Source organism: Sander vitreus, chromosome 20, assembly GCF_031162955.1.
Source record: "Sander vitreus isolate 19-12246 chromosome 20, sanVit1, whole genome shotgun sequence".
In the NCBI taxonomy this organism is placed as follows: Eukaryota; Metazoa; Chordata; class Actinopteri; order Perciformes; family Percidae; genus Sander; species Sander vitreus.
Window position 1 is genome coordinate 4485464 of NC_135874.1, and position 20710 is coordinate 4506173.

The 20710-nt window shown below is 41.0% G+C and overlaps 1 protein-coding gene across 2 annotated transcripts in view; it reads left to right on the forward strand.

The window, feature by feature from the left end:
• The window catches only part of atrn (attractin), a 160141-nt gene that overhangs the window by 94320 nt on the left and 45111 nt on the right, over positions 1 to 20710 (forward strand). For both annotated transcript variants that reach the window (XM_078277614.1, XM_078277615.1), the window contains exon 26: positions 12396 to 12474. In XM_078277614.1, the coding sequence (XP_078133740.1) occupies positions 12396 to 12474 (79 nt within the window). The remainder of the gene's footprint in view (positions 1 to 12395; positions 12475 to 20710) is intronic.

Sequence of the window (20710 nt, forward strand, 5' to 3'; positions counted from 1 at the left end):
GCAAGTCACAGCTGTTCTTCAGCTCTTCTCTTCCTTCCTTTACCTACTCTCTCTAATAATAAATATTTGTATGGAAACCCCGCTGCTTTCTCACATGAACATACACACATTGGGCACATGATATCATTCAGACAGACACTAACACCTGCACACACTCGGCGTAGTGTTTGCCCTCAGCGTGCTCCCTGTTGTGTTGACTGACAGCAGACTCTCTCTCTCTCTCTCTCCCTCTCCCTTTTTCTATTTGCGACACCTGAGAGAGAGAGCGAGCTCATCCAAACCCTGTCTGCCTGTCCTAAGGGGCCTCCCCGGGCACTCAGCAGGGGCTGCTGCAGGTGCTGTGCCACAATCCTAGCTCTCTCCTCTCCAAGCTTTCTAGTCCTCTGCCTCTTCCTCCCTGCAAATCCCTGCCTGCTCTTTACTTTCTCCATCTTTATCTGAACCTGTGTCGCTGCATCACCGCCTGTCCGTTTGCTAGGGCTAGGCTTGATATCCTTTTGTCCCGATTCAAGTCTTTCCTGATACAAGCGATTTGATTTGTATTGCGATTTTCTTTATTGCTATATATATATATATATATATATATATATATATATATATATATATATATATATATATATAATATAAAAAAAATAATGTCTGCTTTCGCTCTGATTTGCTGCAAACAGATATGAAGTCGCGGTACTGGATGAACAAAAAATATTTTGGTGAATCATTGGTAAAAAAAATCCCTCTGTGGTAGCCATCCACAGAAACTATATCCTAAGGATGTATGTTTTAACATTAAAACATGATTTATAAAATCATGCCAACAATTATTAGGCTACTTTAATAGCTTAGTATTGTATGCACTAAAAAGGTATGTATGTATGTATGAAGGCTTTAGGCTGCCCACACATTATTGTAGGCCCAGTTTAATATGCAACTCAATATAATACAATATATGTAGTAGGGGGTCCCTGCTCCTACTCTTTCAGTTAAGGGGTCCTTGGCTTAAAAACGTTGAAGACCCCTGTCTTATTTCTCTTTCTTATTCCTTCCACATTTCATCTTCCTCCCCAGCCTGCCTTCTTTCTCGCCACCTCTTTTTCTTCTCTCTTTCTACTTCAAGATGGGGGGGCCATCTTGAATTCTTTAACATTCTTCTCTTTGTATCTGACCTCATTGCTAGGTCATCAGCGACGAGCCAGTGAGAAACAAGTGGTAGATGAAGCAGATAGAGAGGAGAGAGTGCCTCGTGGCTAAACCTTTCCCCCAGATAGGTCCGCGAGGAGCTAAAAGGCACTCTGCGTCCGATTTAATAATGAATGAGTCAGATCAGTCGGTTTGACGCCACTCTCTGCTTCTCCTCCTCTTCCTCACCTGTAATAAGCAGGGAGCAGAGCAAAGGGAACGTGAACTGGAACGTAATGCCCTCCTGGGGAGTCCCAAGAGGGAGGCAAAGTCTTTTCTTTCCATCAGCCTCATGTCCACTCCCTGTGTGTTAAGGGCTGCAGAGCCCTTGCTGTAGAAATGAGTTCTGGCAGAGAACTGTGGGAAATATATAGGATTGTGGGAAATATGATATGAATTGTGGAAAAGCCCTTATTGGTTGACTTCAGTGTTTTTGGTCTAATCTTTTTACCTGTTCAGAATGAAAGGCGCAGAGGCTTACTTCTGTTTGTAGAAGGAATCCTTTCCTTTATTCACAAATCAATGTCTTAATCCTTCTATTCCATCAGCTGCTTTAGTGCTTCTATTACCACAGCCTTTGTTTTTATCCCTGAGTTTTCAGTTTTCCTCTGCTTCTTCGTTCCCTAGATTACATCTCAGACACACACTCACATTTAGCAAGTTGTCAGTCTACTACAGCTTCCTACAGGTAAATATCAGCAGTAATTTACAGCTCCAGATGGACATGATAAAGTGTTCTTGTATTTAACTTCAAAATGTATTTTTCAAACCTGTAGCTGTGTAAGTTTGAAAAGGGGAAACCCTAACCTTAACTGTCGATGGCAAATTTAATTGGGGGGGCAGTGAGCAAAGCTGTTTAAGAAGTTCAGCTCGGCAACCTGTGCACACCACTCTGCAGCAGCATGCTCCTGTTATGCTTGCAAACCTGCCTTATTACCTGTAGGAACATGCCATATTTGATTTAGCTTTTTGTCTCCCATACCCAAAGAGAATCTAGTCACTTTTCCCAGCTCCCTAGGAAGGAGTAAACAAACCAACAAAGCTGAAGAGATTATGCAGAAATTTGTATTCTGCAGCATGTTCAGCCCTGCTTCTGTTTACGGTGGGTCAGACTGCGTGGAAGTGTCCCACCACCCATAGTGCTGCAGGGTTTAGTGGTGACAAGTACAGGGCAGAATAGGACCTCTGAGCAACTGCTGGTTAGTGTGTGGTTCCGTCGACAAAGTTATCAGCTATAGTGAAAAAACGAAATGGTAAAAGCAAGCAGGCAGGCAGGCAGACTGCTGGATTAGTATTCAGCTGGCTGCAGACAACAGAGCCGATCTGTTGGTGTTTGCCCTGTGGCTGTTGTCTCGCTGTCAGGTTAGCCAATGACACGTCAGAGCTCAGCTCTCTGGCCTCAGCAGCTCGTGACTGTAATACACTCTCACTCTTTGCCACTGAAACCGACAGCTTCCATCATTTCTTTAAATCTGAGCTAGTCAAGAGAAGTTTGCTCGACACACATGAAGCTTTTGCCAGTTTTTATGCCTCCAGTTACATAATCATACTTTGGACCCTAACCCTTATACCTTTTTTCCATTTTTGAGTGCTAAAAACAGCTAAAAAGAAATCCAAGCTAGGAATCACTACCGCACAGAACTATACAAATTCAACATTGTGTCCATTGTAGGAATAGTATCTCCCAATATAGAATCGTACATTGCAAGAAAACATCCACAATACATCAGTGAACTAATAAACATGCCCCCCTAATCAAATCTTCCCTGTTGGCTTGAAATCCACATATTCATGAGGCACTTTCTTTCTCTACATTCTGTCTTTAATTTCTTTAGACTTGGCATGAATTTATGACTCAGCTGACAAATGAATCAAAGCATTTTCTTCCAGTATTTCTATTAAAGTGGAATGTGAATAAATGTCGTGCAGAAAACCTACCTAGCGCGGATAACATCGATTGACGCATGCTGTCCATAGTGAACATGTCTAGTAAAATACACACTGCCTGTTTTGTTAAGTAATGTTACGACAAGAAGCTCTATTGTAAAAACAATCCAAGTTTTTTTCACTCATTTGTAGAGCAAGACTTGGTGTTCCCTCATGAGCTGCCAGAGGTGAAAACTATATTTTCTGCGTATTATTTTAGGCCTTTATTTATGGGACAGATAGAAGACATGAAAGGGGGGAAAGAGAGAGAGGGGCGTGCAGCAAAGGGCTGCAGGTTGGAGTTGAACCCGCGGCCGCTGCGTCCAGGAGTAAACCTCTGTATATGGGCGCGTGCTCTACTAGGTAAGCTACCTACGCCCAAAATACATACATGTTTATGACAATAAGAGGCATGGTTTACTTCATAGGGTGTGTATTTTGGGTGCTACATCACCTGGGTCACATAACGGTGATATAACCAAAAGATGTATCCTGGAATTCATTCAAAAATGGTGTTTTGTTCAGAAAAGTAATTAATAAATAAGTAAATAAACAATTAAATTGTTAATTGCAATTATTTCGGAGACAATTAATTGTACAGTAACATTTGGGGCCCTATTTTAACGATCTAAGCGCACGGCGTGAAGCGCCTGGAACAGGTGCGTTTAGGGCGTGTCCAAATCCACTTTTGCTAGTTTAAAAAGGGTTCGTGCGCCGGGCGCATGGTTCTAAAGGGTTGTACTTAGGGTCTTCATTAATCAGAGGTGTGTTTTGGGCGTAACCTGCAATAAACCAATCAGAGATCATCTCCCATTCCCTTTAAAAGCCAGGCGCGTTTGGATCTTGGAGCATTGCTGTTATGATGGAGGATTTGCAACGTAATATTTTTATTTGTAATCTTTTGCATGTTTGTGTGCTGCTGCGTAATATTTTTATTTGTAATCTTTAGCATGTTTGTGTGCTGCTGCTCTTCCGTGTGTGTGTGTGTGTGTGTGTGTGTGTGTGTGTGTGTGTGTGTGTAACAAGCATAATGTGCACATTTTACTAATTTGCTGTTAAAATGACAATGAAATGGTGTGTTATTGACTTTAGACCAGGTTTTTGTTGGTCAATGGAGCGATCACTTCCCACTGCCTCAAGATAGCAATACACCCAGAATGCACCTGAACACACCTCCCTGTAAGACCAGCACGCCCATGGGCGCAAAGATGGGCACAGGTGCATTTGCTATTTAAACGACGTGGGCGCTGGGCGGGAAACTGACAACTGCGTCGGTCTTAAACTAGCAAAGACACTTGCGTCGGGCTTTGCGCCGCGCTGTGTGGGGTGCAAGACAGGGCCCTTGGAATTGGTACAGGCCTAATTTATACCTGATGCATCAGTCTGATAGCCTAGAAATCTAGACGCATCCTAGTGGCAGCAAATGTAATTTGCAGCCAGGGTCAGTCTAGCTGGCTGGCTGGCTGCTGCTGCTGGCGGACAGCGGTCTTTCGAATCAGCTTTGGCCGCGACTCTGGAAGACTTGGCGTTAAGCTTTTCTATGAGAAAAGAACAAAGAACGGTACTGAAGTCATTCTTACAAAAGGTAGATGTGTTCGGAGTTTTGCCGACCGGATACAGAAAAAGTTTAATCCATCAACTAGCTCCTCTACCTTCTTCGTTGCTCTGGTTGGTTGTGGCGCACCAGCAACCTATTGCATGCAGAGGGAATTTGAAAGACAACCGTTTATCCCGCCCCTCGGATTGAGCTCTGTCAATGGTGAATTCCCAGACCCAACATCTTGATGTGGGTCTGGCTCGTCAGGCTATCAGTCTGACACATTTCTGTCAACCTCCACGACTCCACTGCATCACCATCTGTTTTCAGTGGCAATGCAGAGAAGATGTGGTGCTCTATAGTGAGCAGGGCCAAAACTAATAAATTGCTGCATCATAAACAAGCTCTTTGTGTCTCTTGGCCTCAGCCACTGCAGAAATAGTTTACTGAAAAACAAATCGCACCAGTTGAAGTTACAGCTGCCCATTGCACTGTTGTACTTGTGTCATACAACAATTCAGTTGCTGCAGTTTACAATTACTACTTCATAAAGATATTACACACCACAGAGTCTTACAGACAGATACAAAAACCTCAAAAGAGTCTTTATGACATTTCAGACCTCAGATCCTTATAGTGTAAAATTAAATTTGATTAAAATACAACAAAAAAAACATTGCTGCAGTTTAGAAATGCCCTCATTTTACTCATTGTAGTAATGACATTTTTAAAGTTTTTTTACGTTTCCGAATATAAAAGCATCCTTAAAGGAACTGCAGTAAATGTTGCTCTCTTTGGGAGTACTGTCAGTTGTTTAAATTTGACGTAAAACTGACAATTTAGACTTTTTGTGGACTTTGATTCAGTCACACACAGTACTGATTAAAGTAGCATCACATACCACAATGTGCACAAGCTAGGTTTTAATGGAGACAGATCTCTTTGAAATGAGTGTTGTTGCCCTCCAGGCTTCATGAAGCTTCAATCCCTACAGTGAACTATGTAAAGCTCCTTTTCCCACTGGACAAAAAACCCCACTAACATCTGGCTTGTGTCTTTTCGGCAGGCAACATCACACCTGACCTGACACGACACAACTTTTCGCTGGTGCGATGCTATGACGCTGGTCGCATCCGTCGGTACCTTTTGCGACTTCTTGTCATCTCCAACACAAATAGAAAAGAACAGAAAGCCATACTCATTTACGGGCAATGGGAGTCGATCACCTATTTTTAACAGGTTTTTCCCGCACTGCATAAATGCGCTAATTTTGGTGTGTAAAGGGTATAACAGAAACCCTTCTGTTATACCCTTTACACACCAAAATAAGGCCATGGTTGGACAATATTGTTTACTTGGCTCTTGACTTAATATGAGTTGTGAATTTAGGTGAATCATTTGGCATAATGCTAATTAAACAATAGGAAAATCATTTCTTAAAGTCACCTGAGTTAGCACTTTTAAAGGGGCGCTATGCAGTTTTAGCAGGTTTCTCTATAGAGCTCCTCCTACAGCTTCCAAATAGATATTTGGCAACACTGTTGTAAAAACTCGTTGGTGACTCTCCCCCCCTCCCATCTTCTCCCTCTGGTCATGTGCATTCGTTTTCAAAGAAGCCGGCTAACGCGCGGAGCCATGTCCACTGAGGTTTTTCTTAAAATATTACCCTTCTCTCCCGGGTCCGGGAAGAGCAGAAGCAGAGCAGAAGCAACGAGCGTTTGCCAACATCAAGCTGACAAAAAAACTCAATCAAAGATACTTACAAGTGCAACAGCAAGAAGCGCCAGGTCAGCATCGGATTTGCAGGCTTCCGTTTGTCTCAGTTCTCGCCATTCTGAAAACGCAGCTCCGATGTTTACTCGTGTCTGACCCCTCTCTCGGTCAGTCTACCGTCTCCTCTTTCTCTGTTCCTCCGACAATGCTTTCCTAGCTTTCTGCTTCTTTTTGCCGGCTCAGCCACGACGATAGTGTGGAAAAACTCCATCACTACCTTGCTAGGCGGTTCCTGAATGGGCGTATGTGTGCAGTGCAGTGAAGCACATCGTTACATGGCGAGACCTGATATCACGCAATACTTCCTGACGCTGAGGCTGGCGGCTCGCCGGCAGAAAGTTGCAAGGGTGGTTTTTCCGCTCACAGGCGCTAGGGGGAAGTGAGACGACTACCATTCAACCCGAAAAAAGTCATATAACCATTCCAATGACTCTGAAGCTGTTCAGTTAAGGTAAATTAAGCTAAAAGCTTCCACTTTAAAGAATAGTTGTTAAGCAGCTCCTGTAAGCTACAGTAAATAGTTTCATATTTATCTTCGAACTGCAGTTTCTCAACCAGGTTGGAGGGATTCAGTTCATGACACCACTGACTGTTGGTTGCTTTTTTTTTGTTCATGTGTTCAGCGCTGTGACTCATTTGAATTCTGTCGTCAGTCTCGGGGAGTGCACTGTCAAAGTCTCAAACCATACTCCGTCTGTTTAAATCCTCATTCTTCTTTTAACCATTGCCGTTTTCACATGAAAAAGTGTGATGAGTGCGGGTGGTTGTGTGGATGCTGATTTCTATTCCCAGTGAGCTCTAGGCGTGATGGAGCGGGTGGGGGGGTGGGGGGGTGAGAGCTGCAGCCTGACTAACTTGGCCAGCTTCCCTTGCGGAGGTTGAGCTCAAATGAAGCCCACTGTTCAGTGTGTCTTCTTTTCTTTGTGTTTGTGTCCGTCTCTCTGTTGTTGATTTCTATGTTTCTCTTTCAGTCTTTTGGCCACCCGCTATGGAAGTATATTGACGACAAAAGATTTGAGAGAGAGTTCAAAACAAATTTGAGTGCATCTCAGTCAGCGCGCAGGCAGGGATTTGTATAGCAGAATTGGATTTGTGCACGAGGGAGGACAGACCTTTGAGCATAACGATGATTTGAGCATACGAGAGGAATTGTGTAGCATTTGAGCCAGCGACGGGGATTCTCTCGCTCGTAATGATCAAAGCTGCTCGTGCTTATCTTTTGGCAGTCTGAATACCCTGAGCGCAAACCCAAACCATGAGCAGAGAGTCACCTGTTCAATTTCCTTCTACTTTAAAAATAAAAGCTGGGACACTCGCGTCCAGATTAAGTCAGGGAGCAGTTTTTTTTTGTATGTTTTTTTGTCTGTTAAGAGCACTCTTTTTATGATCTTAAAAATCAAAATGCGACAACACTACAACGACTAACATCACGTTAAAGTACTTACTAGCTATATTACATAATGGCCAAGTGAGCTACATGTTAACTGCTAATCCTAGTGGGATTTTCTGAACCAGATGTTTTCTTTTTACATTTTTATGAATCCTTTTAAAAATGATCTCCAATTAATTGTTGGAACCATTAGAAGAAAAACCGTTATGAGTGAGGCCTTTCATTGTCACTCAGAAATCTAGTGAACCTAATATGGGCTGGTTGGGTATACAGTGATCTCCTCTGACTACACTTAGGATCTCAATGCTCAGAAGCCAAAGCAGCTGGAGAAAAATAGCAATGCAATATATGATTATAGGATTGCACTATCAAATCTAATTTGGCTATTATAAATGGGTGATTGTGCGCTGATAAATGTTGACTTGCAGATTGAGTAGGTAGCGCTCGGAATTAGTTTTTGTGCTCTCTCATCAATTGACTTTCATGTATGTCTTCTATCTAGTTCTTTTGGTAACACTTTACTTGGGGTAAAGGTAGCTACATAAGAGTGACATGACACTGTCATGAACACATGACACAGTCATGATACAATGAGCCCTAACTCTAGAACTCTAACCCTAACCCAACTTGTCATGACAAAAACCGAATGACACTCACTAAAAGAAGCGTTATGTCATAAACGTTTATGACTTGTTTATAATGTTTACGACACGTTCATGACAGTGTCATGTCACTCTTATGTAGATACCTTCAAGTTAAGTGTAACCGTTCTTTTTTTTTTTTGTCCATTGTTTTGACTTTAGCTTGCACTTTCTAATCTCTCGTCTGTCTTTCACCATTACTGTCCATTTCTGTCTTTCCCTCTCTTCTTCCTCGCGTCCTTTGTCTGCGTGTCCCTCCCATCCCGCTGAGCAGGGAGGCCTTTTGATGCAGGGCTGATATCTATTCACGCGGGTCATTCATCAGCACTGTGTCGCTCTTTAAGCAGCGAGCAGGAAGCCAGATCAATAAGATGGCTGAACGGATGGATCGCTTAAGAGTCCTTCTCAGTCTGGAGAGATAAGGGTTTTGTGTGTGTGGAATGGATCTTACTATAACCAGTCTCACAGGGTGGGCGGGGGCGATGAATAAAGATCTGAACGCATCACAGCTGGTATTAAAATTGGCAAAGGCATTTAGATTGAAAAGGTGGTCAAACTTTGGAGAAAAATGTGCGAGGGGTCTCGCTGGAAGGCCCATACGTCGAAAGAAGTTATGCTTCATCGTTTCAAATGAAATCCTATTCCGACCCTTGAAAGATCCTATTCCTGTGATCGTAAACAGCCATATCAGCAGTGATGACTTGAATGTCTCTTTAGTAGGCAACACTTGTTTTTCTACAGCGCTATATATACAGTACATGCATGGTGTTTCTTTCCTTAAGTACTTTTCATAACTTCAAATAGAATCCAATTAAAGTCATTTGTATTGTTGCTGTTTCTTCTGCCACATTCAGTATTTGAGTAAAACCCTAAATAAACATATAGTTATGGCTTAGTTTAAACATACATATATTTTGTCTCACTGAGACATTATAATTCAGTGTCCCACTGCTCAGTTTTCTAGTTTTGGGTGAGACTTTGAGTTCACACATCAGAATTGAGCCGTCCTCGATGACAGAAATGTCTACTTTTTATCTGAGATGATGTTTGGATCGCTGGTGTTTAGGCGTTTAGGCGTTTCGCCCTCCTGCTGCTGACACTTTGCTCATCAGCAGCCCGTTGCCAATACTGACGTGAGCTGAAATGTAGGAAGTCTGGCCCACAGAGCCACAGGAATGCTGACAGGAAATCAGCAAACACTCGGGGAAAGAAGTAGAGATTGCAGGAGATGTTTTCTCTGATGTATTTGTGCGTGTGTGCGTGCGCACACACACACACACACTCTCTCTCTCTCTCTCTCTCTCTCTCTCTCTCTCTCTCTTTTATTCTTGTGGGTTTTTCTTACCACACACACACACACACACTCATCACAGCTTCCTAAGTGCAAGTGTGAAAGATGCACGCATGCAGACACACACACACACACTCAGTGACACCTCTCCAAGACATGTCACCCCTGCCTTCATTGCCGTAAGGTGATTTTTTTTTTTTTGATTATTTGTGTATTTTATTTTCCCAAATGTGGAAAACAATGAAAATGGAGTAGGGGGGGGAAAAAAAGGACTCAACCAAAAATAAAAAATAAAAATAAAAAGGTTCCACAGTGCTAAAAAATCCTATCCAGCCAAATAAAGTGAATTCAGAGTAAACAAATCAAGATGACAAAGATGCTACTTAACAGCAAAACTAAAGAGGAGGAGAATCATCCAGAAATAAACATGGGACATAAAAGAACATTCATGCAAGTAGACATGGTTTCATACCGGTTTCAAGGTATACCGACTTTCAAAAGTCACGGTTTCAAAACCACTAAAGTTTTTTCGTCATACCTTTCCTGCCGTATAAGCTGTTTTTTATGAGTTGTTGAGGACCGAAGGTGCAGTTTAGAAATCCCTGTCCCTGCCAGTGTGCAGTGAGTTTAAAAACAAAATACATTGTGTACAATGGAGAATTTGATTATTTTTTTTTTTTAATCCAGACATTTCAAAATAATACATTAAAAACTGTAATTGCAATACCGTGAAACCGTGATATTTTTGCCGACGGTTATCATACCATCAGAATCTCATACCGGCCCATGCCAGAATGCAAGTATAATACAAACACAGTTGAAGTCGAAGTATGTTTGGGAGTGTATGAATGTAAAGGTGTCTGATTTTGCACCCTCCAGAACCTCTGCAATCTCGTGAAAAGTGCAACAGGTAGTTGGCCTCGCTGCCTCCTCCATCTGGCAGCATTTCACACTTGCACCTCGGATATTGTGAACCAGTGACAATCCTCCTCAGTTATTTTATACACTCTAACTGTGAAGATATGTTAAGTTGTGATTCTATATGTGATATGATTCTATATTCTATATGTGGTCACATTTTGTATATAGAGCAGGCTGGAATTTTTGAAACTTTTGAATTGATTCTGATTCTTAAATGCACAAGAAATGGGACCGTATAACTTATCATCTTTATTAATTGGATAAAGGAACACGTCGACTTATTGGGACTTTAAGTCAGAGTTAGAGAGAGTTAGATAAGTCCATACACACCCTTTTCATCTCCGTGCGTGTTGTAACTCTGTCTGCCACACCCACCGGTAGCTTAGCTACAGTAACATAACGCCAACATGTTCCTATTTACATGTTGTGATTTGTATAGTCACAGCGTGTACAAAAAAGAAAGGGGAAGCATTGCTGATCTGCTCGGGGCTTCTCAGGTGCTGCAAGCATATCACTCCGCCCAAGTAGCAGAAGTAGCAGTGCTTCGCCTTTCTGAGAATATAGTTCCCAGTCTGTATACGGTTAGAAGACGGCTGTGTCTCATGTGACCTTGTTATTTGTAAACGCTGTGACTAAGGGTTCATACGTTTTGAAAAAACCTGTAAAAGTTATGGAATTTAAAAAATGCAAATTCCAGGCCTGGAAAGGTTTTAGAAACATAAAAAGACCCAGAAAGTTTTGGAGAAGTCATGGAATTATAATACAGCATAAAAATGTGTGATTAATAAATGTATTTCACGTCGTCCTAACCTCAACGTTCTATTCGGGGCGCGATATTACGAATCCCATAAATTGACATTTTCAGGAATACCAGGTGGTGATAGCGCAGTGGATATGATACATGCCTTTGGTGTGGGAGACCTGGGTTCAATTCCCGCTGTGATACATCAACCAATGTGTGAGCAAGACACTTAACCCCTAGTTGACATATATAGCAATTGTAAGTCACTTTGGATAAATAATGTAAAAAGCGTCAGCTAAATGTAATGTAAAGAATACATAGTCATGGAATTTTGCCGAAAAGTATTGGTTAAAATGCGTATGAACCCTGGACTATACAAATCACATGTAAATAGGAACATGTTGGCCTTATTTTGTCAGTTATTGGGAGCAGTAGGCTAGTTGGAGCCTGTTACCTCCAGGATCTGTGCTAGGCTAAGCTACCGGCGGGGCGTCGGACAGAGTTACGACACGCACGGAGATGAGAAGGGTTTGTATGGACTTGTCTAACTCTGGGGGTTACGGTGAATAAGCTAAAGTCCCAATAAGTCGGCGTGTTCCTTTTAATGGTAATGTGGGCTGCTGTTGGATGTACAGTATAGACGGGACACACTGCAGTGATATGTTAAAGCAACCTTCAAAGTCGTACTTATCATAGCTTATGATGCGTTTTTGTCAGGAGGCAAAACAACTACTGAAGGTTGGTCCACAAGCTCATTAAATAATAATACAGAGCAATGTAATCACCTCTTCTGTCAAGCGCTGTCAGACCAAAACACACATGAATATGCATAAGTTCTACGCAGAAAATCACTGCTCATTGATCCGTCTGTGAATGACAGAAACCGCTACACATGGCCGTGCACTTGTTAGCTTCAAACGCTCCCCGAGTTTCTCTGCTCCATCAATCAGTCTTTTTCTCCCTTTTTGATTGGTGTCTTCCTCTCCACCGTCTGTCCACAGCTGCTTCCTGTCCCTGCTCCTCGTGGCCGCCGTGGTTTGGAAGATCAAACAAAGCTGCTGGGCGTCACGGCGACGAGAGGTAAGTCAGAGACTCAAGCTGACAACTTATATAGATTTGGGCTACTCTGGTAGGTAAATTACCAAAGCAGCGTTGGTGTTTATATACATTTTTGCCCGCTATTAAGCTCCTGGAAATATTAAGCTACTCAGAGGTACCGTGGTTAAATGGATCCTACGGCATTGCAACATGCATCTCTGCTAGAATACTCCAATATGAATTTTTATAGTTGGTAGTATAAACTGAATTACTCTGATGGGTTTTGCTTTCCGGAGTTGAACTGGAAATGCATGTTATCAAAACACTAAGGTTTATGATCAGAAACCTTTTAAGTTGAGAACAGTTTTTGTCTCGACTTTGGTCTATCCGAGACCATTTTTTACTTCTATCTGCAAGATGCCCTGTATTGTTTCCTTTCTTCCAGCAGTTAGTTCCATTAAAGAGAGTAATTGAATTGAAAGAGTGAAAAGAGTGGAGAAATCAAACACAATAGCTGACATGTAGTTATTTTTTTTTCTACCCTTGAAACTTCCATTAGCTACTTTTTTTCTTGTGGATGGAGAATTGCTTAGAAAAGAACACATGCATTGCACGTTCTCCAATTACTCATGTGAGTGTTCAGTAATCTAATAGATTAAGTGTGTGGACTTAGTTTTGTCCAAACAAAGGAACCCAAATATGTGTTATTGTAAACCAACCAATTACATCAACAATGATTGGCTAACATCTTCTTGCTAATAGCTAAGCTACTGTATCATGACATTGTGCCGGTGTATTTTCTGCCTTGGAGCTGTGCTAAAAAAGTTAGCTAAAAAGTAGACTCATTTATTTTGCCAGGAAAACCGTGAAGCTGAAATCAACATTGTAATCACAGTCAGTTGGTGTCACTTCCTTATGAAACCGCTACAGAGTACTCCAAGTTACTGTATTTTTATGTGGGCGAAAACTATCTCGCTAACTTGTTTGTTAGCTAGCTAGCAAGTTTGCTGGTTGCTAAGAATATCACTCAGACTGTCAGGGACACCAGAGGCTTGTTTACATGTCTGAAGTTTGACACTGACCCCATATAACGACTGTTATCACCAACATTCACAGATTCTTAGTCTTGCCTTTTTAGGCTCAACTGAAGTTCTGCGACAACACAAATTCTTCTTATTCAAAACATGTTAATGTATGGTGCAATTTGCATAGAAAAAGCAAACGAGGTAAACATGCTAGGTTCAGATGAGGAGCTGGATGGAGAGATTTGCATTGAAGAAGTGTAAAGAGAGTTGGAGGTGCGTGTGCTGTGGCTCTGCACTAAAGCCTAGTGAAGAAGATGCTAAAGTAATTGTCGCTCATGGCACACCACAACCTTTCGGCCAGTCAATATTTTTCAAAAATTGCAAACGCTAAGCAATACAGGGATGCGGAAGGCTTTTATGAGATGTTTCCCCAAAGCTCCATAATGGGACCAGCTTTCTGCGGTACCTGCTGCCACTGGGAGTAATCGGGGAACACAGGAGTGATCTTTCTATCAGTGCAGACCAAATGTGTAGTTGTAGGTTTCGGAATTTCATTTCATTTATTATACAGGAAAATTTAAGAGCAACAGTTAAGTTACAATAAATGGGCCTGACTCAGTTTAAAAACTGGTTTACAGCAGGTTCCTGTTCTGCAGCAACATAGAACAATGAACACAATTTCGGCACATTTATACAGGACATTATTATTGACTAGACAGATGCAAACAAATAAAACATTAAATACGGAAAAACAAGACTAAAAACAATACGTGAACAATCAGTGTGTGCAAGTATGACTATCAAGAAGAAACAGTTTATATGACTTTTTGAAATATGTGATGGATGATGGTGTTTGAATGTGATGGGGAATGCCATTCCAAATTTTAGTGTAAATATAGAAAAAGGATTTCTGACCGTAGTTGTTTTTGTATGGGGGAACTGGAATGAGTGCCTGTGAGACTGATGTAGTGAAGCGTAGTGGTCTCATCAACCAGTGATATATCAGTCCTATTGATAATTAGTTCAGCGATTGTATCCATTTGTGGATGTCACACAACTGAACACCGATGAGTCAACGTTTTAATTACTGGAGCAAAGACTCTGGGCACTCACTTTGAGGCGTGGGAACAATACATCAAGCCTCAATCTATTCACTTTTGTGCTTTTTGTATCCTGATTTGAAGTGCAGCCATTTCCCTGACAGGCTGTACTAGGAGCCTAATGGATGCTTTGATCTCGAGCCGGTTTTTTTAAGACTACGCAAAGAAAACCTGAAATTGCATAAATGGCAGATTATTCAACATACAGCAGCACAAATGCTGACCAGGACAGAGTCAGAGCTCGCATTATTGTCTGGCTGTTTGTTTCTAAAAGGCTTGTATTTATTACATTTAAAGATTGTGTTATTTGGGTCATCAAATCATTCATTAGAATTGCGCCTTAATGTGCTTGACTTTTCAGATATGTTCCTTCTATATTCAATGCATGACATATAGAACAGTAGACATTTGCAGGTGTCACATTTGATTCAAGCAGTAGTAATGTAATAATCTGAATACCAACTGTCCATAGATGCATAAATGAAGTGCATATTAATTATAAACCTGCAGATGTGTAAATACTCCAAAGTTCAGGGACATCTATGAAACCCGGAGGGTTTTTAAACACTCATTTCCCAAATTTCGTTTTAGGACATTTCGGAATTTCTTTTTTAATCTGTCATTCATTGTACACAAGTACATTACAGTAACCATAATTATTTGTTTCTGTGGCAAGCCTCATTGAGTCAACCGATTGAAAATGACAGACAATTTTCAGGTCTTCTAATAATTCTGGAAAACCAAAATGAAGTAAAAAAGAAATTCACATATTGATTCGTAGGAGAGAAAGTCTTACATCAAGCTGTCTGTATCATACCTGTGTATCAGGTTTACAAGCTTGTAAATTACATTATTTATTTTTATATATATACACACACACACACACACACACACACACACACACACACACACACACATTTTAACAATGTATTTAAGTCCACTTGAAAAGAATATAGATGCAGTTAAATACATATACAAAATCATGGGCCATTGGCATGCAGCAGGTCTTCATACTATTAAGCATACACCTCTGTTCTTATGGGTATAAGTAACAGCGTCTTCGCCATATATGGCAGCTGCCTATGATAGCAGTACTTTGCTAGCCGTTTAGCCCTCTTTTTGGGCATCCCAAACACCTCACTGCACTCCTCATTGATCACAACAACATCTGGTGTATCAGCAAGCAGGTGTGAGAAGGTATCAGAGTTACTATTGCAGTATTGAAACATTGATGGATTTTTTTGTACATTCCTACTGAAGGTGAGAAATGGTTTGATATGTCTTCCAGTATTAGATCCACTATTCTGTCATGACGTGCTATGCACATTCCCTTGTAAGCGTGGCAGCCATTCAGGATGTGTGGTAATGTTGCAGTGATCTGTTCTGTAGTGTGATGCAAACAACAAGGGACTTGAGTTGTGGGGAACCAGACAGACAGGTTGAGTCTAGTAGGAAGAACTTGCAATCTAATCATGCGCACGCACACACACACACACACACACACACACACACACACACACACACACACACACACACACACACACACACACTGTGCTGACTACAAAAAGCAGGCATCCTGAAAGAGCTCCCATATGATTGGTTTATACCTTCTAAGATGACAGCAGCCACAAAAGATTTGCTCAGTTTATGATCATTGTCCAAGTAACTGTGATGGCATTTTATTTAGCCAAGGAAAGAGGAGAAAACTGGCCTGATGAGATTGGCCCGGTGGTAACTAGCCGACTGACACACCTTTGACAGTTTGAGCTATTTATAGCAGGGCTAGCATGTTGCAGCTGGTCAGCTACCTAAAGTGATGTGGAAACAATGAAAAGTCACTGAGTGCAATGTTTGCATATTGAAAACTCGCTCCCTGAAAGAAAGGTTGTGTGCATGTGGTAGTGTAGTGTTTCTCTCCGTGTGTGTTTCTGGCACACAAGCCATTGTTGTGCTCAATATGAATATTTTGGTGTGGGCTTTTTCACACTCGGCGCGCCAGCTGAAGTGCCTTTCGGCTGTAGCCTCGACCAAGAGTGCTGTCATCACCCTCACCTCTGGGTGCCTGTTAACATCCCCCTTCACCTGCTCCCACTCCGACCTCTCTCCATCACACAACCACTGTTGTCCAGCTGGGCTCTCAACAAAACAAAATTAGCACTGGACCTTTTGTTAAAAGGATTGACAAAAGGACCAGCAGACCCTGCTGTCCCCAACAGCAGGGTCTGCAAAAATGCCTTTTCTTGGAATCAGCTTGGTCTCCCCTAAATTGATAAAATAGAAAGATTTACTTCACATGGTAGCAGATATGAAAAAAAAACTCTTAATGTAGGGCTGCACAATATGTTTGTTTATTGTCATCGCAATATCAACTGGCGCAATAAACACATCGCGAAAGATACATTTATTTGCGTTAGTTGAAAGAAAATATCAGCAGAAAATTTTAAAATGTAACTGTCATTCCTTGTTTTTAGTGGTGCCTTTTATTTTCAATTCAATTTTCAATTTGTTCAATAAAATTAGTGTAGAGTATTTGAAATGTTGTTGTTTTAAATACAACAAGCAATTTGTTGTATTTTAGCAGGATACTGAAAGCAGCAGAACTGAGTACACTCTGAGTACACTGTTTATTAATCGCAAGTAATATCGTTATCGCAATATTTAACGAAATATGGAAAATTATATATTTTTTTTCCATTCACAATTTTACACTTGAAGTTGGCATATTGCTCATCACACTTCAGTTGTATATCACATACACGTGTAGCATTTTTCTGATGTAGAATAACATAATGAAGTTGAGTGTTAAATCCCATGATGCCCTTTTTTCGTGATGACACCAGTGTCTTCCATATTGTACGGTCTCAGAGGGTTAGGTGGTCACCTATTTTTTTTTAATTTAGAAGTGTAAATAATCATAAGTGTGATTGATATCCCCATGTAGTGTCAGACAGTCATGATGGTGCCCTGACTCGTACATTCTTTTCAACACGCTGGGCACTTTTGTAAAGAATCTTAAGTGTAAAAAAAGCCAGTTAATAGATATAATAATTTCTGCCAATCAGAATTGCAGAATTGCCGCAGCAGGCTTTATAGTCCGCCTTTTAAAAAATCTTTTGAATCCTGTAGTATTGCATTTTAATCGCACAAGATCTGAAACACAGAGGTTCAGATCCGTTTCACACAAATTAGGCGTGTTGCCATCGTTATGTTAGTCAATTGTGCAAACCAGCCAATCCATCGAGCACAGGTACCTTTTTAGTACCTGCAGTTCAAACAGCAGGTGGCAACCGTAATGACCCATCCTTTCTGTAAGAATGAATATCTCGCTCCTAGAGGTGGCTGCACTTAAATGCGGTCTGAGAAAGACACCCCAGCAGAGAGCGACCGTCTCGGAGGGGGGGGCCTAATAATGATGCTCTGTGAGACATCTTTGTCCTTCATAGAGATAGTCGTTGCTCTTTTTCTATAGATAGATAGATAGATAGAGATATATATAATATATATATATATGTGTGTATATATATGTATGTATATATATGTATATATATATATATATGTGTGTGTATATGTATATATATGTGTGTGTGTGTGTATGTGTATATATATATATATATATATATATATATATGATATATATGAGATATAGATATATATATATATATAGATATTGAGAAGTATTGTTTTACTGCTCCAAAATATGTGCAAATACTCTTGTGTGATCTTATCGCCTCACACACTTTTTGCAACTGACAGTGATGTGATATATTATGAGTATTATAAGTAGGGGAGAACCAAACCAAACAATATTACGAATCAAGAAAGTAAAAAAAGCTTGAATTGTGCCGCTGAAGCTGTATAGGAACCTAGAATGAGCTTTAACTATAATTACCTTGTCCTCCTCATGCAGAAAGGCACAAAGTTACACATAGCAGACCTGCCTTCATGCATACACATGTACTGGGTAAACACACGGTGGCACATAATGATCTGCCAACAGAAAGCCAATCATGTTTTTCCACGAGGCCGACTCTCTCTTGTCATTGCAGCCGCCTGTTTCTCTGAAACTGGTGCCGCTCTGTTCTTCTCTGTGCTGTCGCTCCAGGCTTTGTTCCCACATTCATCCCGGATTCCTCCATGTTACTCGGTGCTTGCATCAGCCGTACAGTGACGCACGGTTACAGCTAATTATGCCCACCGTCACCTCACTTAGGTAGGGTGCATTGAGAAATGGTGGCCATAGCATTTAATGTGGTCATTGCAGGGTCACAGGAATTTAAGGCTGTGGCCCCTGATCCTTGTACTTGTTACTCCTGGCTTCTTGTCATCTGACTGACAGAAGTTTAAGCGTATTGTGCTGTCACAGTCATTGTAAGTTGCTCTAGATAACCGTATTAGCTTAAGCACTAAAATGGAAATGTCACTGTGAGCTGCTCTTAAGAAATGCAGTCTTGAAATCAACTTTTTGAGATGTTTTTTTATACCAGCAACTCGCCCAAACAGTTTCTTAAAATAAAACTGTTGATGAGTCATTGCATTTATTCCGTTATTCATATTCATTTGTAAAATCTGCAGATATGAATGGATGAATTGAATGGATGGATTGAACTTTTCGGTATGCGACTGTAAATATGTAGTATCGATAGCTTGGATTCTCATGTCTTCAGTCCTAGTGGTTCTTTTCAAAAATAATGCCTGTTGTAGAAACTATCCATAGCTTTAAAGTAGTGTGATTTAACCCACAATGTAAAATCCTAGAAAACCTTATGGCCAAATGTATTGCAAGGCAATAATGATCAAAAATAGCCAATTTATTTTACTTCAGATGGACCACCCAAAAAGGGAAGGTGGCAATTAATTTTTAGTCTCACGTTGGCAGGTTTTCAGGTGTGAATATCATGCACTGACTAGAAATAAGTTTAGGACTGTATATGAGGTTCCTCTGACTGTGGTAGCAGGCTAACACCTGCTGAGACTGGTGAAAGGTTTATGGAACAGCCCAGAGCCCACCTGTTGGGGTCTGTGTGCTTGTTTGTGTGTGTTTCAAAGTGTTTGGGTGTATGTCTTTCCTCATGTGTGTGTTTGCTGTGCATCTGTTTGCATAGATGTGCTCAGATGTGTGTATATATATATATATATGTGTATATATATAGTGTGTGTGTGTGTGTGTGTGTGTGTGTGTGTGTGTGTGTGTTTTTGTACTGTCTGATTCGAAATCAAAGCCTTCCTTTGAGACCTGACAGTCCCTTTGAAGGAGCTGGAGCTGCCAGATGGCATTAGACAGACCCAACCACAGCAGCCATTTTGTGCCAAAGAAGGCACCGGCCTTTTAGGTCGAATAAGTTCCACTGCAACTTGAGCGACCCTCGGTCAATGCTGGTTGATTATTCCTGCACAAACATTCGGGTACAGAAGGTCTTTGGTGGCAACCGTTCTTTCTTTATTAGGACTTTATTTATATATATATATATATAGATAGATAGATAATTTTTTAAAGAGGCTAAGTCATAACAGTCATAGCTTTCGCTTATCAGCAGTCAACAATTCCAGCAGCACCTGCAGGTTTCAGGCACAGCTTAGCCAATCTGCAACAGACACAAATGACACAACTTTTGAATAGAGATGAGTAAGCCAGCTAATTAGAGCAAAGATCCAGCAGAAGCATCTTGTGGCAGAGTAATATATCATGATGCAAAATACTGTAATAGTGGTGCCGCTTTAACATTCACTTTCTTTGCCTTAGGACAGAACGTTTGTGTTTCACTCGATTGTTGCACCAAAAGAGATTTTATGCCAGAGTTATGAAAAACCTGAATTTTCAGCACCTGGCCACGTAAGAGTTGAGTCAAAATTCATATATTATTGTATTGTACAGTATTGATTCATAACGGGGACATTAAAAATGTTATTGCCTGACTTTGTGGTGCACAGAACTGTTAGTCTTTGATGTTTATTGTTTTCACAGTGTTCCTTTTGTTACTTTTCTTCACTGGCGTCTAATACCGTTACATCCCCTCCTTTCTTACTGTATCTCCGCAAAAATGTCCTCGTATGATGACAGCATGCGTGTTTACCCGACATCCGTCATCGCGCTAACACAGATATACATCACACCTAACTTGACATATATTAGACATGTATTGCACCCTGAGGTAT